This window comes from Thunnus albacares, chromosome 22 (assembly GCF_914725855.1).
Source record: "Thunnus albacares chromosome 22, fThuAlb1.1, whole genome shotgun sequence".
NCBI classification, from domain to species: Eukaryota; Metazoa; Chordata; class Actinopteri; order Scombriformes; family Scombridae; genus Thunnus; species Thunnus albacares.
In genome coordinates, this window is record NC_058127.1 from 24501165 (window position 1) to 24527786 (window position 26622).

Here is a 26622-nt window from a genome sequence, read left to right on the forward strand (position 1 = left end):
ACCACCCTGCAGCATCACAGCTTGGGTTTTGAACTGTGTGCAATATGTTCTTATCTAATTACAATTCTAACATATTGAATGTTTTGTAGCCATTCATTATAATATCAAATGAAAGTATAATGATCCCTGTTAAGAAAATGAGCCATAATTTTATTAATTGAACAATGGTTTTGGGGTTCTTATAGTGCCTGAGACTGAATTACTTTTACTCACTGTAGTGCAGCAAAGACGAACAAAGCACAGAGCATCGATTTGCTGGCAGGGTGCTGAGTCTTTACTTTCAGAAAGGGCAAACATCCTGACAGGAGAGTCCCTTCGCTCATCACATTTGCTTTTTCTCTCTGCTGCTGTTATTTTCCACCCACGCGTAATGTTTTTTAGTGGGTTTTTTTTTTTCTTCCTTTCAGTCACACAGTTCAGGCCACGCAGCTAAAAACAATGAAATTGACTGGTTTGAAAAAAATAAAGAAAATTTTATTCACTATGTTTATATTTTTATATACAGAGATGTAGAAAAATAGTGTTGTAACTAACTGTGTGACTAAATGCAAGGCTGGATTACCTACCAGGGGCCCAAAAGCAGGGCCGGATTAATCTGGTAGAGGGACCAGGGGAAAAATTTTCTGTTGGGCCCCTCCTGATCCCCCACCTACTACCCACGAGTGCAACCAGCACTCCTCTGCTGGAATAACACTTGATTTGAGTTAGTTTGTGGTAATTTGATTAAACACAACTTTATTCAGGATATACACCATGTTAGTATAATATTCATTAAAATGATAAAGCTCTTAAGGCTAGATTTTGACAGATTTGATCTCTATATAAATTGTGTTTACATTATGCATTTCCTGCCGTTACATTTACTTCTGTACTGTCCCTCTCCTGTAGAGTTTATGCCAGTGGATTCTGAGTGTGAAGAAGAACTACAGGAAGAATGTAGCCTATCACAACTGGAGACACGCCTTCAACACCTCCCAGTGCATGTTCGCCCTCCTCAAGTCAGGACGCTTACAGGTCAGTGTAGCTAATCACTGGTTAGACTGAGCTGTAATAAACAATTGACCTTTTTGTCAGTTATCGTTAAGTTAATTGTCACATGGCAGTGCAGTTGCAGGGAAGGACTAGTTTGCATCATTACAATAGCAATTACATAATTTTGAAGGAAAAAAACAATAGATAAAGCCATGTGTTGGAGGAAATCAATCTAAAAGCTGACAGTTTATTTTGGAAAATGGTGGGCAGTAATATTAAATTCACATGATTTGTAGCTCATGGTCTAAATTACACAAGACCTCTAATGAAAAATTGAAATGTTTCAAAGGATCTCGCACATCACCAAGAATAACCTTGTTTGGAAAACATTGGATGCTGGTGGTTTCCCTGACATGAAAACTGTCATGCATTAAACTATGAGCAGCAGTAGTCTAGAGATATCAGAAACAGCCATGCTGGAGCTCTACTGTCAGCTGTGATGTAAAAGCTGTTGTTGTCCACTCCTGCCTGCGAGCTGAGCACCCACACTGCCAACAATGTGTGCAGTGTTACAACAGCAGCAGCCATTATGTGGATGTACTTTTTTTTCTTTCCTCCTATTGTTCCTCTTATAATCCATCCGTCCATCTCCTAACAGAATAATCTGAGCGATCTAGAGGTCTTGGCTCTGATGATTGCAACTCTCAGCCATGACCTGGACCACAGAGGAGTCAACAACTCCTACATACAGAGGTACAACAGGAGAGGATGAGTCACTGAAGCGTATGTGTGATTGTACTGTATATGCATGTGTGGGAGCATGCTGCTTCCACTCTGTGGGTTTCTTATTTCCTGTGTGTGTGTGTGTGTGTGTGTGTGTTGTCCAGGAGTGACCACCCACTGGCCCAGCTCTACTGCCACTCCACGATGGAGCATCACCACTTTGACCAGTGCCTCATGATCCTCACCAGCCCTGTAGGTGTACACTCACACACACACACACACACACACACACACACACAGAGGAAGCTTTTGAACCATCCTTCACAAGGGATTGGTCAAACTAGAGGGAACATCAGTCCTGCATGTTTTTTTCTGTTGATGAAAGCAGTGGTGTAAATACAGGTGGATTTCATAAGCCACAATTCACCTGATCTCCATAAGCTTTAGCTTTGAATCACCTGTTTATCCATGGCCTCAGTCTTTTATCACATGCACAAAGAGTGATTTTTTTTCAGCGCTTAAAAGCCCCTATGTGTATTGTGTGTGATAAAAGCATCTTTCAATTTATTCCAATGAAATTATGTTTCTGTTTGTTGACAAAAATAGCTGTCTGCCTGTCTGCAGTGGGTGCAACAGTGTCATTTATGCTAGCATTAGTGGTCACCAAAGTTTGACATTTTAAATCCTACACGTAGGAGCAAGTTTAGCCCCTTTCAGTTTATGATTCAATTATAAGTATTTTACCTCTATTCACATCATCAATCAACATAATAATATACATGATAAAGTAACCTTGATAATATTCTCAGTATTAATATTATTCATTTTGTGTTTGCCCTAAAGGACTGTATGAAAATTATTGGGATTGTGTGGGTGGCTGACGTTTCACTTTTTAAATAAGTAAGACCCTTCCGAGGGTTAATAATGTTTTCTTTTAACCCTACTACATGACCCTCCCCATAACATGTCAAAATAATACAACAATGTTGAACTGGTAAAACTTGTTTAATAGTGTACATCAATTTAAAACTTAATATCTTAAAGGAGTTTAAGCAGTTTGTACAGAAGTTCTCTGAGAAATTTGCAAGGTAGTACAAAGTCAAGGGTTTTGTGTCATGTGGCAACAACAAGCTAGCAAAGCTCTATAAATGGAACCATTTCTGCACATGCTCAGTGGCATCTGCCATACAAGGAACTACTCTTAAGAGACTGAAAATGTTACCGCTGTTATTATTTTTTGGAGCCATTTCTAAACAAACTACTGTAACCGTTGTCTTTGTGATGAAGGAACATGTCACCCAGTGCAACGGTGTGGCTCACTGACGTGTTTTCAATAGTTCTTGGACAACAACGGAGGTCTACGGGACTGAGGAATAAGATATATCAGGCTTTGGATACACACACAATACTTAAGTAGGATGAGTGTCATTCTGGGTTTGGCTCTTCACATGAGATTTGTTCAGAAGAAAATCACCAGCCTTATCCTTCAAGAGATCTTCTAATGTGCACCACCGATGTACACGTTAATAAAGTTAAAGTTGGCTTTTTGATGTAACTATTTATGGAACTACTAACCATATTGCAAGGGAAACTGAAATAAACTCTAAATGTACGATGAAAAAAAAAAAAGACCCTCCACTGCTCTCCCAGAAAAAGAAAAATGACAATACCCTTCCCCTTTTGTGACCCCTCTCCACCACAAATAACTTTCATACAGTCCCTAACCAGCCAGTAACAAGTGATCTATCTGTCCTGCTGACATTTTCACTTGACATGTAACTGGAGTAGCGGTTGCTAGGAACAGTTAACATTTGTTTGTACCTCATTTGTACATTGCTTCAGCCACAAGCGTCTGCCAAATTAATAAATGTGATTTTGACATTTTTCTGTAAGTCGACCTACAACAGCATGTACAGCTGCATCCATCACATCCACATTTGATGCCATTTTTCTGTTGCCATTTTTCATAGATATAGCTAGCTTGCAATTATGGGAAGATTATCAATTGATTGTCAGACTGGGGAATACAGCTGTCAATGAGCACAACACCAGACCAGGACAAATCAAAGATGTGGGTGGGGAGAATGTCAGCCTTAGTTAAACTTGCTTCAATGAACATTTCTAATATTAACACTGAATCAGATGACTCTGTAATGTGAAAGGGTCACTCACAGTGCTGAAACCTTTTCAGCCTCTTTTAGTTCATTGTGGTTTTAAAGATCATTGATGGTATCATTCCATAATAAAAACACAAATTCGACCAAGCACTTATTATTCTCAGCTGATGCCAACGATGACCAGCTCTCTGCACTTTCAGTTACATGTGAGTGTAACAAAAGAAGAGCTGTCACTATCATCATGGAAATGAGTACAATAGAAGGAACATAGAGGGAACAAAAACATCAGGCAAATCGTCTCTTCACACTGGGATTTTATCCTCATCACAGTTATGCAAAACATGACATTAGCTGCCCTTTTGCAGCTGCAGCTGATTCAGTATGCAGCAGCTGAGCACTTGGCAGGCGCAATCAAGAATCTCTCCTGGTGTCCCCACATGGCTCCTTGCCAGCCTCACAAAGGATTTTTAAAATTTTTATAGTTTACAAAGCTCTGTGTTGTCTTGCACCATGTACAGTAGGTCTCTGTAGCTCCTCTGTGGTCCTACAACAGCACCTACCTGTGGTTCATGTTCGGTCATTCGTGTTCCGGGCTCCAGATTAGAGAGTTTTTTTCTTAGCAGAATTGATTGCCGCTGCCAAAAACTTCACTGTAGAAACTCATAATGTAATAACTGCGGTTAATGTAATAAAAAATGTAATAAAAACTGATAATGTAATAGTGTGCCCATAATTTAATAACAAGGCTGCTGTAAGAGTCTACAGCCATGCTAGCATGCTCACACTGGTAATGTTAGCATGTTGTTGTTTAGCTGGTATAATGTTAACCATGTTCACCATGATGGTTTAGCGTGTCAGCAGGCTAACATTTGCTAATTAGCACTAAAAACAAAGTACAGCTGAGACTGATGAGAATATCATTAGTTTTGCAGGTATGTGGTCATAAACTAAAGTAGAAACTTTGACGTGATGATGTTGCTAGGGGGCAAGTTGAGAGATTAAAGTTATTACAATCCATCCTCTGGGGAACATGGATGTCTGAACTAAATTTTATGCAAATCCATCAAGTAGATGTTGACATATATCACAGTGTAAGTAGGTGAGTTTCCATCCACTTTTTTATGCGTTTTTTCAATTTGCACATAAAAAAAGTGAGTGGAAACACTGGAAATTTGAAATTAGTCATAATATCGCAAGAAAAAGGTTTTACGTTTGGATTGGGTGGAAAAGTTAGTGTATCGATAAAATCAAAATGAGACAAAGTGTGATGGAAACAGATTTAGCAAATAAATGATGACATACAGTAAGCATTGACTTGAGCTTAAAATTAAGCTCTCTATTTAGCCTACTCACTCTTACTGTTTACTTTGATGCACTCAACTATTAATATTCACAAAACAGTATCCGATTTTCTGAAATTTCAGTCAAAATTTGCACTATATTTGGATGAAACATGACTAGTGAAAACTTTGACGTGCTAGTGGTGCTAGAGGAAAGGTTTGAGGATCACCAACTATTGGTGATAACAGCAGTGTCCTAACACATTCAGTCAAAGTTAGCTTACCTGCTATGCTGACTTGGCTAACAACAACTCATCTTATGCCAGAACTTGAGGAATGTTCCTTTGCATTTTGAGTGAACCCACTCTTTAATCTTGTTAAGTTCTTTATGACAAAGGATTGACAGTCAGCGTTGCCAGATGTACGATAATTATTGTATTTGTACGATGATTTTAAGCTTCTGGTATGATACATTAACATTTTCCATCTGGCAACACTGTTGACAATGCAAACTTCTACATAAACAATGTTATCAACTGTAATTGATTGAAATTGTGATTAGACTGAAAGAACATTGAAAGGTCATCCTCAAACTGGGCCAAAATTCAAATCACTTCAACCTAACACTGTCAGTGTTCTCTTCATACAAAAACAGTGGCTTGATAATGGTTGTTGATCCTATCTATGAGCCTTAATGCTGTTGCCTGCTTGCAGCAGGATCTTGGATCTTTCTGTCTTATTTATTACGCCTATTGTGCTCATTTTCCAGCTGCTAGCCTACCACAGAACACTGTGATGGCCCAATAAAATACAGTGAATTACAGCCTGCTCTGATCTTTATGGCCTCAAAACAAACTCTAAATACACTCCCAATTCCACAGTACCACTTAACCCCACTGCTGCTGGCCACATTTAGACACATTCACACAGATGTGAGCACACACACACACAAACACACACACCCTTTAGAAAAGTACAAACCTTTTCACATGCAGGCTGATAAGCATTAATGCAGGCACACACTCTAAAAAGCACTTGAAATGGAAGGCGCATGGAATAATATGTCAACACACATGCATATAAACACTTAAGACATGCAGCCTGGATTCACTTGTTTAATTTAATTGTAACTGTGTTTTTGCAGGCCAGTGTTGTCATGGCAACCCTTTGGTGGTCTATCACAGTGCAAACTGTGGTCAACACTATTATCTATTCCTTAGAGGGTCGCTATCTCTCCCTGCAGTCTGTCTGTACATACACACACAAACTTTCATGTATGTGCTCTAAGTAAGTGTAAATCATGAAATAACATACCAAACTCTCTCTCTCTCTTTCTCTCTCCAGGGAAACCAGATCCTGAGCGGTCTCTCCCTGGACGAGTACAAGGCCACTCTGAAAATGATCGAGAGGGCTATTCTGGCCACTGACCTGGCCCTGTACATGAAGTAGGTACCAAATGTCAGGCCCAGATGGAAATCTGACTGGAGAGGCCTAGAAAGAGAGGGGGACTTACTGAGGGAAGGAAGGACAATTTGGGCAGAGCGAGGGAAGAGGATTGTGGAGTGCTTTGACTCGGGGTGACTGAGTTTGGTTAGCACTTGAACTCAGCTACAGGCCACAACAGTGATCAGTCAGATACTGAATTGGTGACACTAATCTTGGAAACTTGAAACTGTGGTGACTGTTTAGATCATCTGTGCTGCCGGGTCGAAGATGTTTGTGAAACGTCCACGTTTTAGAATTTGTAGCTTCTTTGCAGCAACATCCGTATCTGAGGCATTGTTTACTGTCATGGCAACAACGTTCCATCAGAATCAGATTTATTGACCAAACATGGTCACATGAACACATACAAGGAAAATACACTTAATACCTTTTATTAAATTCCTTCAGAGTCTGGACAGACTCTGACTGGTTGGCGGAGGCATACAACCACGAGGTGTTTGTTCTAGTTTGCCACTTGGGGGGGAGTGGAGCAAACTGTAAACACAACAATGACATGATAAAGTTCTACAAAAAATGCAAAATACTTGCATGCTGTGACTGGAAATGAAGTCGATGAGAGTTTGTGGATTAGAAAACCAAAACAATGAGCTAAAATAGGCTTAAAGGTTCTGTAGAGCTGAGGGGAACTGCAGGGTCGGTGATAATTCTCTGGAGGGTTGTCATTATGAGTGACACCTGTCACATTAATCATAGTTATTTGATCCGTTATTAATATAAGAAATATTGGTTAGGGCAGCTTTAAGGTGTGTTTGTACAAAGACTCTAGTGGTTTCATGACTGTTTCTCCAGCCTGCCTTCAAGATGTAACACAGTAGGACACCAGGGAAATATATTGGCTGCTTTCATAAAAGGACTATTTGTCTAATGTCTTTCAAGTGTTTTTGTCATTTTTAATATGTTTCTTGGTTTCATCTAACCTTACACCAATACATTTATATTCATAATCCACTATATACCAGTGTTAGTGGGATAATTTTTTTGTTTCGAGAAAAAAAACAGTTTTACCAATATTTGAATTACGTGAAGAGAATTTAAATTTGTCCAATCAACAGACAGGAATAATTTGGTATGAGAAAACTCTATTTGTCTTGTCACATCTCCCCCCCCCCCCTTCTTTCAATCCCTCTTTCCTCTTTTTTTTTTTTACGCTTTTTCATTCATCTATGTGACTTCAGCTTTTATCATTCCTCTTTCAGTCTAGACAGTGGGTGGTAGAGGAGGTAAGTGGGTTATATATGAGGATAATTATCTGCTTTGTCATTGTGTGTGTGTGTGTGTGTGTGTGTGTGTGTTGTCAGGAGGCGCGGGGAGTTCTTTGAGCTCACCAAGAACAGCCAGTTTGTCTGGGAGGATGAACATCACCGAGACTTACTGAGGTGAGTAAAAAATCCTCCAACACTCAAACACACCTTGTGGATGTTAAACACTGATAGACACTAATACATCAACCATGGGGCTCACGCTTTGATTTTAAAGGAATATTTCAATATTTTGGGTAATACACTTATTTGAACAGAAGAGTATACTGTGTGCTATGAAATTTAACATATTTCTGGTTATTTTGTACAAATCAGTTCTTTATTAGTTCAAATATTATTGATAAGATTTAAGATTATATTTGAAAAAGTTGGTGCATCAGTCGCTGCTTTAATTTCCCAGATTTCTCTTCACACGGAAAAGACTTTTGAAGTCAAACGTTGTCAGATGCTGTTAGTGATTTTAAACACACAATGTTTACTTGTGTTTCACTTACAGCACCATTTATTAACACAAAGTGGTTGGATGTAGCCAGATGCTATGAGGAGCAAGCAAGCACATTTCACAAACATTAGTCACAAAGTGCTTCACAGTCAAAGAAATAAAATCAAATGCAATCAGAATAAATAAAAAACAGAGACACCACATAAAATATACAAGGAGAGCAGTTAAAATAGACAAATTAAGATATAAAGTAGCACATACCACCCAAATGCCTGTCTGAACAAATGGGTTTTTAGCTGCTTTTTAAGAGTTATCCAAGGACCTTAAGCTTGTTGGAAGACTATTCCAAAGCTTAGGGGCTGCTGACTGCTGACCTCCCCAAGTGTACGAGGTACACGTAGAAAGCCCTGGGTGGAGGATCTAAGAGCTCGGCTAGTGGTGTAGGGGTGCAGAAGGCCTGGCCATGTAGGGCTCTGTAAGTGAGCACCAAAATATTAAAATGAATTCTAAAATTTACTGGAAGCCAGTGCAATGAGATTAAAATAGGAGTTATATGTGACCATCTGAGGTGCTATTGACGATTATTTATCAACATGTGTTAATGTGTCTCCCCCTTCAGGTCAATGCTGATGACTGCATGCGACATCTCGGCCATCACCAAGCCCTGGCCGGTGCAAAAAAGGGTAAAAAAAATCTTATCTGTCTGTGTGTTGATACAATGTTTTGGCATTTTCAAATATACAATTTGCTCTCTCTGTCCTTCCCTCTGTTTTCTGTAATTAGTTTAGTTTCTGTGGGAGATATGACAACTTGTTTTGCTACCTTATCATAAACCATATTCTGCTATTCATCATTGAACAACATGAAAAACAGCAAGAAAATCAATGGCAGTGCATTGTAAGCATTCGCTTGCCTTTGTTTTTTCTGTCATTGTGTCTGGGGTAATTGTTGTCACGTCATTGGTACATAACGCTTTGTTTACTGTCAATAACTTGACAGCCACAGAAAGAAAAGTTTTTTTAAAAAGCTGCATTCTTTTGGGCCCATTTGGAAGCAGCAGAGCACGTTAAAAACACACCAGACATAGGATCCATCGTCTGGAAACCATGAATGTCTGTAAAGAAGTTTGTGCCAATCCATTCAGTAGGCATTGAGATATTTCGCTGGTAGAGCAAACACTTTGACCTGCTGTTTGCACTACAGGAAAAGTCAAGGGATCATCGAATTCAGTAGGTTTCATTCTACAGGGACTATGAATGTCAGTACAAAATTTCATGCCAATCCATCAAGTAGTTTTTGAGATATTTCAGTCTGGACCAAAGTGGTGGACCGACCTACTGACCTCGCCATCCTCAGAGCAATACCACTAAATCTCTACATAATAACAGAGGACTGAAAACTGCTGCTAATTTGGTCACTGTGGACCACAACGTTTTAACATGTTGCGCTTTGGGCCACAACCCAATCAGTGATGTCACAGCAGGTGTTTTGCCTTTGAAAACTAATGAGAAGCACCTGCTGTGACATCACTGACTGGGGCGTGGTCCTAAATGCAACATGTTGAGAGGTTTTTAAAGAGAAATTCATTATGTGTTTCATGTTATCTCACCCACTTTGTCTCAGTCATCTTTGATTTTGTGAGTTCTCACTCACACTCTGTTTACTCTTTCCCTCCCTCTCCTTCTGGTTCACACACATACACACACACACATGCACGCACGCACAGACACACACATTTGTTTCATCATTGTCCTTACCCATCTAAGAGCTGTGTCCCCGTTTCATCTCCCTGGTGACCTTCGTTAGTCTGCACCTCGTTAGAGACGGCAGGCACAGTGAAGAGAGGTTCAGACGGGCACAAACTCAGTATGTGTGTGTGTGTGTGTGTGTGTGTTGACAAGTGAGTGCTCATTAATAAAAACAGCTGTGCCCATGTCCTCAGAAAACACCTCTAAAAACATCCAGGGTAGTAAACATGCACACACACACACACACACACTCATGCAAATATGTTCTCTCTCACTTACATGCACATGCTAGCACCTGATCCAGATCTCATTATCAAACTGTGCCTTTCATCTGCCAGGACTGGAGTGAAAATGATTTCCTCTTTATCTTCTTCAAAAATGTCATTTTCATAAGATCTTTCTTTAACATCTGAGATAGATAGATATTCATAATGCTCAGCATGCTAAAACATCTGCAGTTCCCCTCAGCCCTACAGCGCATTTTAGCATCTCTCACCTCATTATTTTGCTTTTACGGGTGGAAACTTCACTGTTTGGTTGAGTCTCACCAGTCTCACCAACCTTGTTTCCAGCTGCAGCAGGCAGCTGTGTTTTTAGCAAAGAAGACTAATACACTGTACACTACCTACCCAGCACCAAACAAAGTTAGCAACTAGCTGGTGAAAATATTGGAGCATTTTAGAGCTGCAATGATTAATTGATTGACAGAAACTAATTGGCAACTATTTTGATGGTCAAATAATTGTTTTAGTCATTTTTAAGCAAAAATCTTGGTGGTTGCAACTTCTCAGATGTGAGAATTTATTTATTTATTAATTTATGTGTCATAGATGACAGTAAACTCAATTTCTTTTGGATTTTGGACTGTTGATCAGTTAAAACAAGACATCACAATTTTCACTATTATCTGACTCTTTATTGACAAAATGATTGGGAAAATAATCGGCAGATTAATCGATAATGAAAATAATCATTATTTGCATCTCTAGAGCAGTTAGCAACTAAAGAGCCTGATATGTTTCACAGGAGTTGGTTGATCTACTCCAAATGAATGCTAATGCTCCTCTGTGTCTGCTGAATGTGTGAATAGGCAACTGTTTGCTAACACATTTGCCAAACCAACTTCATAAGGTGATAACATGTCAGTGTTGTGCTTACAACATTTTTCAGAAACCCAGAAAATCTTCCACTTTACTCTCTCCAGTGTAAACAATCTATTATCCAAGTCACAAGGCAAGACAGAACCTCTCCCAATATAAATGAATTCTGTCTTATCAGAATATTTTGCCTTTTATTCATACCAAGCCTCAATCTCAAGACTCTCAGCCTCCCTTTGATCTTGGCCTTAAACAACCAATGTCCCCAAACAGTTTTACTTGCTTGACCATACTGATCATGAACATATGGAGTAAGTCTGTACACGCATCCTCCAAAATCAACAGTTCGAAATACTTTCATAAATCCAGTAGTCGGTCTGCTGTTGTTGGACATTTAATGAAGCGGTCCCTGACCACTGCAGTTATTTTGACATGGAGCTGCGTTAGTTAACTTGGTCTGCTATGCGGGCATAAAAATGTTGGTGTTTTTGACTGACATGAGGGTAAGTAAATAAAGACAAAGTTACTTAGCCTCACCAGTTAACATTTGCCTCATGCCTAGTGTTGGTTTTAGTCAGCTGTAATAAGCTCTCTGGCTGGCTGAGTCCCCCTGCAGCTCTATAGTACTGAGCCTTGATTACAGTCTCAATCAGTGAACTGCACATGGCTTCAACACACACACACACACAGTGATATTATTGGAGCCCGAGGCTGCAGTCAGATCTCATTGACCTCTCTGTAAACAGACGGAGACCATTAACTTAGTGTGTCTACCACTCTTTTGGCAGACCTCTCCCTTTTTCTTGCTTCCTCTCCCTGACTCAATTTTCTCTCTTTTGTTCTTGACTTGTGTCTTTACACAAATATTTGTACTTTCTCTCACTTGCTGTTTCTACCATGCTTTTGCTTGTTTCTTTTCTTCACTGTCAGTCAACTGTCACATGTGTTCCTCTTTGCCATCCTTGTATATATTTGTGGTCAATCTTGTTCTTTTCCAGTCATTTCACAATATTTGAGTTTGACACTGTTCAATCTGGCAGTGGGAGAAGCATGTTGTCAGCCACATGGTAGGCTGCCCAACCCTTTTCCCAACCCTTTTCCCAAAATCTGCCTGCTAGGATGTTCATTAAAATGATTCCACAAAAATTTAGTGGAGTATGTACAACAATAAAGCAACATTCTGATTGGCACAGCTAAAAAGCACATAGCAGTATCTTGGATCCCGATTGCTATTGTAAGCCTAAATCAGACATCACCAAGTGGCGGTTCTATCCAGACCCATGACGAATTTCTGATAAAGAGAATAAATAATAATGTTCATGGAGCATTATTTTTTCCAACGGTCACGGCTATAGACAGCGGGTGCAGCTAATCCAGTTAATATGGCAATAGTTTCACTCAATTGAGCCAATCAGATCAATTGTTTACCCTGTGTGGCCAGTTCGCTAGAAAGAGCAAGAGAGAATTGAGTGATGACAGCATGGCTTGCTCCAAAACAAGGAAACTTGATGCAGAACACTGAACTTCTAAAGATGAATGGACGGACCAATTTATGTTCATTCTGCCGGCAGCCAGTTCTAAACCAGTGTGTCTCATGTTCCGAAAACATGGCATTAATCAAATGTGGCAATGTGAAGCGCCACTACGAGACGAAGCAAAATCAAAGCCCAGGAACGTCCAAATGAATGTTCACTAAAGGTAGCAAGGATTTTGGGGCAACATAAGAAAACATTTAGTGATGGGAAAATTGTGAAGGAGTGTTTGAATGCTGTTGCCAAGATGTTACTTGAGTGTAAACAAAAAGACAAGTTGCATAAAAAATCAAGTAAATCCCAATGTCAGCTTCAACAACAACCAGAAATATTAGCAGACGATGTACTGGCACAGCTTGATGCAGCTATTCAGAGTGCAGCATTGATGAGTCTACAGCTGTCACTGATAATGTGCAGCTTTTGGAGTATGTTAGATTTTTTCACAAAGAAAGAGCTCTGTGAGGACCTGTTGGACCACTTGAGCCACATTCAAGAGGAGAGGACATACATAAAGGAGATGCTGGGAAAGAGGGGGATAGATCTTAAACAGGTGGTCTCAATCACCACAGATGGCACTCCTGCCATGGTACGAAGAGAGAGGGTGGCTGTGGCACGAATGACAGAGGACAACCCTGATCTCATAGCTTACCACTGTATCATCCATCAGATTGTTCTGTGTACCATTTTGTCAGAAGAGGTTGCTGAAGTAATGAACACAATGATGAAACTCATCAACTTCCTTAGGGCATCCTCATCCCATCAGCATCACCTGCTGAGAGAATTCCTGAAAGAAGTTGAGGCAAATGCCAATGACCTACTACTACTGCACAACAATATACGATTGCTGAGCAAAGACAACACATTGGGGTGGTTCTGGTCCATTCGAAAAGAAATAAAAGCTTTCTTTGAGCAGCTCAAGAGTCAGAAAGCAACACAGTTCTCACACTTTTTTTGCAAGATGAGCACAAAATGGATATGGTTGCTTTTTTGGGTGATATCAAATCACACCTTCATGAGCTCAATTTAAAGCTGCAGGGCCAGAACAATTCAGTTTGTGATTTGATGACAGCTGTCTGCTCCTTCCAGAGGAAGCTGGACATTTTGTGTGGGAACAAATTCAACTAGGGAGAGATGTTTTTTCCTGTGTTGACTTCATAAACAAGCTGATTGGAAACTTCAGTAAAAGGTCTGACAGCTTCAGCCTTGGACAGTAGCTCATGCTAATCAGAATCCCGTCCTCATCACAGAAGTCAGAGGATTTTCAAAGCAGGTGACCCTCAAGTGGGCGCATGCTGGATCTCTACAGCTCATTGATCTGCAAGCAAATGTTGCGTTAAGAGAGCATTTTGATGCAACTGACCCCTTTCTGGCTACAGATTATGTCTGAGATGTTTTCCCTGGTCTAACCAAAGTAGCCCTGCACACCTTGACCATGTTTGGATCGACTTACAGCTGTGAGTCAGTTTTCTCCACTATTAATATTATCAAAAACAAGTTCCGTTCCAGGCTCACCAATGAGCACCTACATGTACACGAGAATAGCACTAACTCCATACAAGCCCAGATTCAAACTACTGGCAGGGCAGTCACATGCCCATTTCTCTCACTAAGAGAGGAAGTAGAAAAAATGTAAAAGAAAAAAATAAAGAGAAAAAGAGTTGTTCAAGGCTGTTTGCACTTTTTCCAAAAGAGGCACTTCTTATTTATTTTATTCTGGAGATTCTGTCTTGTTTTCTTTTACCTGAAATGTACACCTTAAGTTCATTAGGCTGGGATTACTTTTATTTAAAGATAGCTATTTGTTTACTATACAAGTGCCATACAAGCTCAATGTGTATGTTAAAAGTATCCTACTATGAAAATTGACAATAAATATCGTTGAAATGATATGGAAATGTACATTGTTGATTTTATTTGATGGGCGTAGGCTTTAAGACACAATATAGACTGTATGAGGTTTAGACCTTTGCTGGAAGGAAATTTTAGCAACTGGACCTCATTGAATTTTAATAAAATACCCCTGGCCTAAACTAATAGTGTAATAATATCCAAGTCTCTTCAAGAGGCAAAACTGATGTAACGACCTCTTTATTGCAAGTGACAGGGCTATTGCTATTTTTCATTTTTTAAAACCCACTTTCAAGTCTTTGATGTGTTCTTTGTCTTCCATGAACTGAAACTTCATTAAATCTTTCAATTAACACATCTGCTTTTGTATTTTAGATGCTGAATTGTGTAAATACAGTTGACTGAATTCATCAGTTTCTTCTCTCTGATCTAGATTGCAGAGCTGGTGGCCACTGAGTTCTTCGAACAAGGGGATAAAGAAAGAGAAGAGCTGAACATTGAGCCCAGTGTAAGTGCTTGGATATCACTTACAGGATTATTTTATGGTAACTTAAGCTGTAAAAAGTACAATTTAAGATATGGTGTGCCTCAGGGATCTGTTTTGGGTCCTTTAGATTTTAATCTATGTGTTTTACTGACGATACTCAAATGTATGTATGTTTTCTTCCTTTATTTTTGATTGTGAGTTTAAGGAACGTTACACAGACTGCATTTTACCATTTAAAGAACATTACCAGTTTTCTCTCCCTTGTCCATACAGAGAACCTAACCATACAGAGTTATATCATGTTTTATATTTATCTGGCTTCATTACTATAATCTGCCTCTGTGTGGTCTCCTAAGAAAGCAAACCTAACCTAACCTAAAGCTGTAAATAATCCAAAATGTGCCACCAGACTGGTGAGTAGGACTAGAAGGCATTAGCTAAATTTGCTAATTGTTTCTAAAACTATATCATCAGTTTTTAAATTAGTGTTTGACCTTGCTCAAGGATATGTCTCGGGTTTGGTTTTATGTCATGCATCTGAAATCCTTTGAGATTAGGCGGGAGTTTCCTACCAACTGTTCATAAGCTTCAAAATGTTGCTTTTTAAGTTAGAGTGTATATGACTCCATGCACTTGCAAAAGCAGCCTACCAAAAGAGCTTCATATAGTGTCAAAGGAACTAAAGACAGCAGAAAGTGTTGCCATTTAGAAGCATTTGAATGCAACCTCAAACTTTATTCTGCCTTTTACCTCATTGTCATTGTTTGATGTTTCATGTAGTTTACATGTCATTTCTTCAACTTTAACTTCAGGACCTGATGAACCGTGAGAAGAGAGATAAGATTCCCAGCATGCAGGTGTCCTTCATTGATGCCATCTGCACTCAGTTATATGAGGTAATTCAACCAATTTAACCCACGGTCTCCGCTGTTATTGCCAAAGGCATTCATCATATTATTTCCCACTTGCTGAACAGATGCAGATAGTCTGTCTCACATTGTGAAGATATGTGTGTAAATGTGAAGCAGGTTGTTAAATGAATGAAAATGTGTTTTAAAATTACAGTATATAAAAAGTCTATTTTGTCTTGTTAAATAAAATGTCTTTGTCGCTGTCACAGACCTTGGCTGGCATGTCGGAGTATTGCTCCCCGTTACTGGAAGGATGTCAGAAAAACCGGCAGCATTGGAAGTGTTTGGCCGAGGAGTGTGAGAAAGGCCCAGTCAATGGCTTAGTGTGATCCCAATGCCAGTTTGGCTTTCAACCAACACGCATTTCCAGGGCTCTCCCTGTCCTGCCCAGTCTCACAAAGTTTCATGAAATTAGCATGATATATAAAAGGACAAATAACAGGCTTGTGATCAGAAAGTGATAAAAAAAAAATCATTAACCTACCAGGGAAAGATTACGTGGTGAGGCACTAGATTTTGTGTGACAGTGATACACTAGCCTTCAGCTTAATCAACCTTAGTGCAGTTTCAGCTCCTCATGCAGATAATTCTTCTAAACCCTTAAGAACAATTCAGACTTATTACAGCTTGGGTCTTATTTTCATAGTTTTGCCCTTATCTGCTGAGACCTGAGAATGCACAACATCACTAAAAACATTGCTAAAAACACTGCTAACCTGTTAGCAGACTGTGTGTGTTGTTAACTAACCTGAAGGTTTACCTTACCTAGCTAAGGGGTCTCCGGGTTAGGTTTAACTTATTTGGAAGAAAAAACAAAGGCAAACAATAAAATTATTTCCCAAATTATTACCCCAAACATCCATCACAGTTTATAGACCAATGTCCTTCAACTTTTGCTTACTGTAGATCTGTGCAAAGAAGGAGTGCTCACTTATGCGCTTGTTTCTTTTCCAAATAGAAGTAATTTGTAAAATCTCATCCCAGAAATTACTTTGCTGAGTACAATGTTATCATAACCGAAATTATGGCATTACAATAAAAGAAGATAAGACCCAAGTTGTAATAACCACATTTTTTTAGCTTAATTTAACTGTTAGCTAACGTTCCTCAATAATAAACAGGTGAGAATTACATGTCCAAGTTGATCATCATTGAAGAGATCATGCGTATTTCACCAAACTTTGTGAAACCTGTCTTCTTGTCCTCACCATTCTTTCATAGCTGTCACTCACCAGAGACAATAACAGTCAGCACTAAGCTATATTTATTACCATAGCCATTTTTATTTTTGCACAGAGTGGCTTTTGTCTTGAAGTCTCACATACACTATCTCACAGGTAGTGAATTGTAGGGGAACACTGATTGGTTAGACACCATTACAGTGGGATACAGATATTTACCATATACTATACATAGTGTCACAATAATCTGATAAGCTTGTTAAATGTCTTTGTTAACAGCACACACACTACAAGAGTTTGAGTCTTTTGTAACATTTTTTTTCACTCATTGTCTTAACTATTGCATATTTATTTTTGTTTTATATATTTATTAGAGTTTCTATATTGTAAGGTCATTCTCTTGTCAAGAGCACACAATTCTTTATATAGGAAGTGTAGTTTTCATACTTACAAAAAATCCCATCTTTGCTTTTTTGAAGGACCTTTCTTAGGAACAACTTTCAGATGACATTTGGAAATGTACTGTATTGTTATTTGATTTTATTTTATTTTTTCAAGAACAGCCAAAGACTAGGCCTGCAATTTCAAAGGGAAATGGGTCTACATTTTTCCACTGCCTTGTTGTTATAAAATAGGACCAATTCACAATTAAAAGAAAAAAACTATTTCATTTGTCCATATCTCTCTACACCCATTAATGCCTGTCTCCTATAATAGGCTGTTTTTACATCCCATTTTTATAAACCTGAATAATGGACTAAGCAGCCTGACCAGACTATGTTGTGATTTAGTCCTCAGATATCTCTGCATATCACATCCAACAATAGAACATAATTGAACTTTGCTTAAAACCAACCAACAAGATGATAAAATCTGACATACCAATTGGCAAATGTACATCATAACATAAATTTTCAAAGTCCATTTATCAATCCTTAAACTTGCTCTTCAGCCATATTCAGGCAGGTTTACAGACTAATTTATAGAATGGAATGGAAGTTTTCTCCATATAAAATAATCCAGAATGTATCAGGGCGGTGCTGACAGGTTCATTAAATGTTAAAATCATTCAATTACATAGAGCAGAAATCACTGGTCCACAGCTTTCTAATGGTTAAAATCAATTAAAATCAGTTTTTATTTATATAGCGCCAAATCACAACAAAAGTCATCTCAGGGCACTTTTCACATAGAGCAGGTCTAGACTGTACTCTTTAATTAACAGATACCCAACAATTCCCCCATGAGCAGCACTTGGCGACAGCGGTAAGAATTATTGCTTTTTTCTTGTGAAATACCGAAAACTTTCCCCTCTTCAGGCCTCTAAAAATCCTTCAAATGAAACTATTGGAGAAGGAAAAATCACTCCTTGGTTGAACTGCTCTCAAGTCATGTCCACACTTGGACTGGGCATTGTTTGAGGGGTTTTTTTTAACAGTAGTGCCAATATGATACCTGGGTTTCAGTAAAAACGCTACTTTTTTTGATACCTTGCTTTACTAAACCCCCTTTTTAAAGGTATACTATGCAGGATTTTCCTAAAAAAAACAATGTATAGACTCATACAAAAGTAAATCCTCTCAATGGTCACTTATGACCTACTAGAGTGTGAGGCGGTGTTTTTATCTGCAGAGGCCCTGCCCTCTGCCTGTATTTTCTGAGGTTGGGAGGTTGGGACTTGTAGCATAGCAACAATGTTACATTGCTGTCTCCTGGGCGTGTTTATTTGCACTTTAGAACATAACCGCTGTGAAACAATCAGAAAATAACATTTTATTTTCATGGTTTCATGATTCATGGCTTTGTTCTCACCAGTGCTGCTCGCTCTCTTCAGTCACTCTCTAGCTCGGTAGACCGCCACTACTCACTCTCTCTCTCTCTCTCGTTCACTCTTTGAGCCAGGAAGGAGGGGCCAACTTTGAATGCTGTGTTTAGAAACACAAACTAACAAATCCTGCATAGTATACCTTTAATTTAACAAAAGAAGTAGAACTTTGCCCAAATGAAAATTGGCAGAATTAGGATTTAAATCAGTAAATATCTTGACCATTCATTCAATGCCAGCTTTCAGCACTTAAGTAGTTTTTGATATTCAGTGCAACAAACATATTTCAGTTGGTACCAAAAAATATTGAGACTTGATGCCAGGCCCTAGTCCAGGTCGGAAGATCTGATGATGATGGGTCACATGTACATATTGCTTCATTTTAAGGGGTAATAAACCAAACCAGTTGGGAACCACTGCCATACTGAATAGTTAAAGTACATAAACAGCCTACTCAACAACCACTGTAAAAGTACCCAACAGGAATAAAATGAACCCCCAGACCCACTCAATCGTCTCTGTTAAGTAATACAGAGCTTGAACACACCAGTGGTCCACAGTACAAGACCATGGTTGTATAACACCATGTGCATTCTCCAGCCCCTGCTGTGAAATACACATTCATGAATTATTTGCTCCACTATCAATTTTCAGTTGGTGTATAAAAGGGATTGAAGTCAAAGAAGGTGTCGGTCACTTACTTCCACACTCAACTGCCATCATTCAGACATCTTGTCTCTTTCCACTTTCCTCTCTTACAAACGTTCAGTACTCAGAACACAGTAACTGGTGCCACCTAGGTGCATTTTATTAACAGCAACAAACTGGCCTGACAGCCTTGTCTTAAACTAAAGCACTTTTGTAGACGCACATGTTCAGTAAGCTCATTTGTATTTGTGGTTGTGTTTTGTATTTGGAATAAGTCTCCAGGACTGTAATACACGTGCCTGTTGCCTGACCTCTTTGCTTCTTTAAGGAACAAAATATCTACTATTTCCTCACTGCTGCAGTGTCTGGGTTGCTTAGAGGAGATTTTCTTATATTTCATTTGTTGCATGTTCATGAGAGGGCATTAGTGAGAAAGGCTTTTTTAGATAAAAGACTTATGGGTGTCTACTGCGGGTGAGGTAATGTAATATGCTGATATGGTACCAGTATGAAGGTGTTCCACATCTGCAACTGTCGACACCACTGAACACTGTGAGCCAAGTAAATGGTATATCCCATTAAAGAATAATGCTTATTTTCTATGTGTTCTGTGTATTGTTCTGTACTTTGCCATGCTGTGTGTACAACAGAGACCAACCAGTGACTTTATGTTGCACTGCCACCTTCTGGTCAAAAGCAATAAAACCACAAAAAGAAACACTGGTGATGGAGCCAAAAAAGTTTTTTTTTTTTAATTCATGAGATTTTATAAAAGTTTAACATATAAACAACTAGCTTCTAAAACAGAGTCGACAACTTGAAAGGGGGAAATAACAGTTCCTAACAGACAAATTTCTGCTTATGGGAAATATTCACATCAGTGTAGACAGAGCAGATTGCCTGTACATCCTTTTCAAAAGACAAACAAGACAGTGAAGTTGAGAGAGGGAAAGCGTAGAGAATACTGGACAGAGACAGACGGTGAGGTAGGACAGGGCAGTGTAAAATCTACTGTTTTCTACTAGGGGCAGTGGGCGGTGCTATATACAGCTCATAGGGTTGAGAGGAAGCCATGGGTTAGAGGTTTAAACTGAGTCGGTCCTCTTGTACGCCACCATACTGTTCACCTTGTGGATGGAGGTGGTGAAGGAGCGCAAACGCACCTCCTCTGATTGGTCGATGATCTGCGGGCCGGACTCTTCCCACTTGTCAGGAACCACCAGGTCTTTGTCGGTGTACACCAGGAGGTCAAACGCACCTGGAGTGAAGCGGGGAAAAGGTCAAAGGGTCAAAAAGGATCACTGGACCACTGTAGAAAAAGGATCTGGTAAAAAAGAAAGAAAACAAAGTGTCTGTCTGGTTACTCACATGGCGTCTCCAGCAGTGGCAGGAAAGTGACTGTGGCTGTTATCTGTCTGATGACAGAGCGGATCTCATCCTGAATGGTTTTAATGGACTTCTCTCTGGGAGCACTGGGAGACAGACAAGAACTCAGTAAACACACATGATCTAAGGACAAACTTCACCATCTGATACTTTCATGAGATTAAAAAAAAACAAAAAAACAACACCAATATTTCCACATTGGCAACATAATACAAATTTGTAACATCTACTGATTCACACTTCATTGAAATAATGATAAGTGTAAAAAAAGTGATTTTGCATTCTTTTATGACATCAATTCAGCTATTTTTATACTGTGTGATACAGAGGATTTTTTGAAGCCTCTGAAGCAGCTGCTTCAACTGATGAAGTGTGTTTGGCACTGGATGAGTCATGATTACCATCTGTTGGAATTTAATTGGACTGCAACTCAACACACACTGTATGAGATTCTGTCTTATCATTCATCACTTCAACTCAAAAGTAAAATAGTCTCAGATACTGTTGAACTATTTTCAGAATGCTGTTACATGACTGACTTCAAAGACCTTCTCTGAACAAGCAACAGAGGAGCTGACCTGCTCTCCTTGGCCGACTTGTCACACTCGATGTCAAACTGCCATCTCTCCAGTACCTCGTTGGTTTCCAGGCATGTGATCACCAACACCAGCTTCTGCACTGTGCACTCAAACAGCCACTCTGCAACACAGACAACAAACACGTTCACTGACTTGAACGACCTGGACGGGATCTAATTAGAGGTGAAATGATTTGTCAATCGATGGGAACGGCGACTGTTTTGATAATCGAATAATCGTTTTAGTCGTCGTTTAAGGAAAAATGCCAAACATCCAGTGTTTGCAGCTTCTCAAATGACAGGATTTAAAACTTATGTGTCATACATAATAGAAAACCAAATATTTGAGTTTGTGACTGATGATCGGACAAAACAAACAAAATAAATGCCATTTGAGGACATCACTTTGGGCTCTTATAACAGGCATTTTTCACTGTTCTCTGGCATTTTATAGACAAAAGGATTAATCCAGAAAATAGTCAGCAGATTTATCAATAATGAAAACAATCGTTAGGTCTAATTCAATATTGTCCTTCTTCAGTTAGGGGGTATGATGTCATCTCCGGTTCTTTTCAATACAACAAGAAATGAGACATAAAACATTTTTACAAATCTAAAAAAGCACATCTAAACAGTCAAGACAATTTAACAGTTATACCTGAGCTCACACTGTTATATACTCTGTACGTGTGTATTCTCAGAAACTGGAAAGGCCATAACAAAATCACAGAGCGTACTTCTATTACATTAAAGCAATTATTTTAGTGTGTCACACAATGAGCAGCTTCAGCGCTTAAATAACTGAATGAAATAATTGCCATTTGGTTTGAAATGTCATGAAAGTATAGTTGTTTTGTTTAGTAACTACACATTTTATTGTGGTTTTAAACTCTGACTTTCAAATGTAATTTAATAAGAAAATCCACAGTCTCTCCTAATGTGCCAATTATCTGCATGTATTCATGTCACGTAGCAAGTGAATGTGCAATACCTGCTGGAAAGAGACAATGTTGCTTTAGCCTGTGAGCCAACTGTTAGTAATGGATGAGATGAAGCAACATTATGACCCTTATATTAAGTTTCTACAACATAATGAGACCATGTAAATCTTTTTCATACAGGTTTCACTTCCTCATCCGTATCTTGCCTCCTATAGTTAAAAAATCTGTTGGGGGGAAAAAACAACAACAACTTTGGAAGCTCAGGTAGTAGAGCTTTCATAGTAGAAAGAAGCATAACACTGAGGCTACCTTTGAGTTGAGACACCACGTTGGTCAGGTAGTTCTTCAGCTTGGGATCAGTGGTGAGTTGAAGGCTCATGTCATAGTGGGTAACTCTGGTGAATGTCTCTGGAGGATAGATGCCTCGCTGGTACAGGATGCTGTTGATGCCAAATGCTGCAGGTTCAGACAAGATGGAGCGTCAGAGATCCGTCTATCATTTGAACAGGACTCAAAGGCCTGTTCACACCTGGTATTAAAACGCGTCTTGGGTGATCTAGTCACAATGGGACAGCTCTAAGTACAGGTGTAAGTGCACCCAAGATGTTTTGAGAATGTACTGAGATTAGGGATGTACAATACTGTATTTTTTGCCGGTATCTGATTTGCCAATATTTTCCAACTCATTTAGGCCAATACCGATATATGCACGTTTTTTTTCACCTTGCCGAGGATGCAATCACAGACTGTACTAAATATGATCAAGAAAGACAATATATGAAGGAAGAAGTTAGGAAGACTGGAGTTCAGGAGCTCAGCATTAAACTTAAACGTCTTCGAGTTTATTAGACAGGCAGGATTAATGGGCAGGATTTAGTTTCTGGTCCACACTCCGAAGCAGAAGGTGGCAGTAATGTGCCACCATATACTGGTTGCCAACTGCCATTATAAACCAAGAGGAAGCAGTAGTAGTTTTTTCAAACAGCGTGATAGATCCTGTCAGCCGAGGTGTTTCCTATCTGTGCATCCGACCACAGCAGCTCCTCCATGGACTGTTTCACCCTGACGGTCTGGTGCTTCCTCTGCAGGCTCCACTTCACTCAGCTGCCCGCAAGACCTGCTGCTTTTTTCCACTTTAACCTGAATAATAAACTGGGGCTCGGTGCTCCGGTGTGTGAAGTGGAGCCTGTGGAGGAAGCACCAGGACAGTCGGGGTGAAACAGTCCGCAGTAGGACGTACAGCTAGGCAGTGGAGAAGTCGCCCAATTGGCCTGTCATATCGGCAGAAATGTGATGAGATGCCGATACTTCATCTTAAAGCCTTTATCGGCCGATACTGATGACGTGCTGATATTATCACGCAACCCTAATTGAGATCCAATTTCCCCGCCCTCAGTGAAACACAGAGAGCAGAGGAGGAAAATGATGCATTGCAAATGGAAATGATGTACATGTTTATTTGCTTATAGAACAGAAAGTGAGATTCAGACACAAGTGGTCACTCAAGACAGATGTGGAGACACATTCTAATGCTAGGTGTGAACTGACGTACTTAGAGCTGTCCACTTGTGGTCAAAGCACCCAAGACGCATGTTAATGCCAGTTCTGAACAGGGCCGAAGAGGTGATATAGAACACAACCAAATTAAATAATACACTGAAACACCCCTCAACACATCAACTATAAAAGTGTAAATAAGGCACATATAGGTGGTGGTGGAATATATGTGGTGGAATACAAAATAAGACAAATAACGAATGCAAAATATGCAATTTGAAAACCAAATGGAAGGGGTTACATGAAAATATATCACACATTTACATGTCACAATAAATTAAACAGAGTACACATTATTTGCAATATCAGAACCAGAACCAGGTTTATTGCCAAGTAGGTTTGCACATGTAAGGAATTGACTTTGGTGTTGTGGTGCAAGACAGTCAAAATAAACACAAAATGAAGTCATCCATAATTTTAAAAAGAAAGTTTACTTAAAAAAAAACAATGTCAAATATATTCTTAGATATTCATTCAGATATCTAACTAGATAAATTTAGATATTATGTGCAGATGAATGTCAGTTACAGCTTGTAGCTACATCTGCTTTTCTTTACCATTAGCATCAGTTATATAGTAAACTAACGGTAAGTTAGTGAACCTCGTTCATAAAACGAAACATTATAGACTTATTACCGAGCTACTAGCAAATGACACAAATCTAAACTGTGACCAATACATCTCCTAAACCTTTATAGTCTTCTCTTGAATTCGGCATATATAGTACACCAAGTAGCACATAACATAATACTGTTTTTACTTGCATATGAACTCTTTCTCCTGTTATCTTGCTCGGCTCGACTTCCTCCGCAGTTCAGTACGTGGTGGGCGGAGCACTTCACCGTGTTTAAAAGTTAAACTTTTAAGGAAATAAATGGATATTTGGTGGATAGTGCGCTCAATTTAAGTGTGGAGTTTAAACCTTTCCGACCAAACACTTAATTTGGAGATGTTTTCAGGGATGTCGTTGCTCTGTAGCTCCGCCGCACAGGCCTCGCAGCAGCAGCTTAGCAAAGCATGCTGCGTGTCTAAAACGTTCAAAACGAGCAGTTGAGAAAACAAATGAGTCAGTAGAAATACTTACAGAAGAACTCGGCCACCAGCTCTGCGCTTCCTTTGAGAGTGATACCTTTTAATGTGCTGGTCATTTTCGTAATACTTTTAGTTTATTCTCGACAGTAAACCTTTGTTGTATGTTTTTTCTTTGCGTCTAGGCTTCAACTACCCGCCGTCCAGTTTGAAATTTGTCAGCGCTTTTGCGCATGCGTGAAAGGGTTCGGCGCAACGTTGATGACGTATTAAAAATTGCGTTTACAATCTTTTGACACTAGAGGGCAGTACGTCGATACTCAACGCATAGACTGTATATAGATATACACACACACACACACACATATATCTTTATATACAGTCAATGACTCAACCTCATGCTCAGATATTCAGATTAATTACTCTTTCATTATTGACTTTTCAACATTGATCTCATTCATATTCTTCGTGATTAATGTGTAATATGCAGTAATTATTCAGTTGTACTTAGAATAATAACTCAAATAATAGTTTGTTTGAACAATTAAAAGCTGCCCCCAGAAGGCCAGGGGAACAAAGGAGCAAAACAAAAATGTATCTAGAGAATAATAGTCGCTCACGTAATGAAGTTATATGTATATCCACAGCATTAATTCCACCAGTACAGCACTACAGCACTCTTATTAATATAAATATTGCGTCACTCACTTATTAAATGTATAGATTTTATTAGTCTGTACCATCAGGTTTGTTCTTTTAACACAATAAATGTGCGATTGTGTTGAGAACTCACCTAACCGTTTACAGTAACCAAACAAACTGGTATGAGGTATAAGTGTTGCTGACCCACTGACACAAAGTAATGCCAACTCTGCCACAAGTTTTTATTATTTTTCAACAGGACAGAACAGCTCATAGGGAGAGGGACAGTATCAAAGAGGAAAGTCAGAGACTGGTAAAAGCTATAAGGTTCTGCAAAAGAAAGTTTCCACAGCTGAACAGACCCTCAAAAAGCTGGAGACTGAGCACAAAAAGGCTCATCTAACAGACAAAGAAGATCAGATCTCCTCCCTGCGGGATGACAGACCAAGAACCGTTAATCCCCCTTGATGGCAAAGAGAGGCAGACCTACAGCAATCAGATGAGGTGAGCCAGCCAATTTTTGATCAGAGGGCTCAGAAAAATGCTGGGACATATGGATTTTGCAAGAGTTCCTTCCTGAAAGAGAAGGAGGAAGCCCTAAACTAGTGAGGAGAATAAATACAAAATAAAATATGATCCTCTGGAGAAATGCTTCCAGAAGAAGCTGGCCTCAGAGAAAAATCATAGCTTTCTGCCCAGGAGGACGTCTTCAGAGGGGTGGTGGTGACGGGGAAATATGAGCCAGAGGAAATGTGTAAAAGCATCCAGCTTCAGGTACATTCAGGAAATAAATAAATAATAAAGATATAATAAAGAATAGAATAGAGAAATAGACCAGCAGAGTGGAGGATGAGGTGAGCTGGCTTAAAAGACATCTGTGATCGCAGGTTGTAAAAAATGTCAGAGGTCGGGAA

The 26622-nt window shown here is 39.3% G+C and overlaps 2 protein-coding genes across 6 annotated transcripts in view; one reads left to right on the forward strand and one right to left on the reverse strand.

Moving 5' to 3' along the window:
* Positions 1 to 16598, forward strand: part of pde5ab (phosphodiesterase 5A, cGMP-specific, b) — a 95392-nt gene extending 78794 nt beyond the window's left edge. For all 5 annotated transcript variants that reach the window (XM_044341138.1, XM_044341137.1, XM_044341135.1 and 2 more), the window contains 9 exons: positions 889 to 1014; positions 1631 to 1725; positions 1860 to 1947; positions 6437 to 6537; positions 7897 to 7974; positions 8919 to 8982; positions 14958 to 15032; positions 15824 to 15907; positions 16132 to 16598. In XM_044341138.1, coding sequence (XP_044197073.1) covers positions 889 to 1014; positions 1631 to 1725; positions 1860 to 1947; positions 6437 to 6537; positions 7897 to 7974; positions 8919 to 8982; positions 14958 to 15032; positions 15824 to 15907; positions 16132 to 16251 — 831 coding nt within the window. In that variant the 3' untranslated portion in view covers positions 16252 to 16598. The remainder of the gene's footprint in view (positions 1 to 888; positions 1015 to 1630; positions 1726 to 1859; positions 1948 to 6436; positions 6538 to 7896; positions 7975 to 8918; positions 8983 to 14957; positions 15033 to 15823; positions 15908 to 16131) is intronic.
* Positions 16599 to 20300: 3702 nt separating this feature from the next.
* mad2l1 (MAD2 mitotic arrest deficient-like 1 (yeast)) lies at positions 20301 to 25307 on the reverse strand. Its single transcript, XM_044341139.1, has 5 exons — positions 25122 to 25307; positions 22790 to 22936; positions 21541 to 21661; positions 20945 to 21048; positions 20301 to 20834 (listed from the first exon to the last, which is right to left on the reverse strand). The coding sequence occupies exons 1-5, from the start codon at positions 25183 to 25185 to the stop codon at positions 20662 to 20664; spliced, it is 609 nt and encodes a 202-aa protein (XP_044197074.1). The 5' UTR covers positions 25186 to 25307; the 3' UTR covers positions 20301 to 20661.
* Between the last annotated feature and the right edge of the window lie 1315 nt (positions 25308 to 26622).

What these genes read in the sequence shown, in the direction of transcription:
- mad2l1 (XM_044341139.1), bottom strand. Translation starts at nt 25,185, where the DNA reads ATGACCAGCACATTAAAAGGTATCACTCTCAAAGGAAGCGCAGAGCTG. An exon ending in GCTGGTGGCCGAGTTCTTCT is followed by an intron (nt 22,937 to 25,121) that starts GTAAGTATTTCT and finishes CTGAACCTGCAG; the next exon opens with CATTTGGCATCAACAGCATC. An exon ending in GCCACTGCTGGAGACGCCAT is followed by an intron (nt 20,835 to 20,944) that starts GTGAGTAACCAG and finishes GCTTCACTCCAG; the next exon opens with GTGCGTTTGACCTCCTGGTG.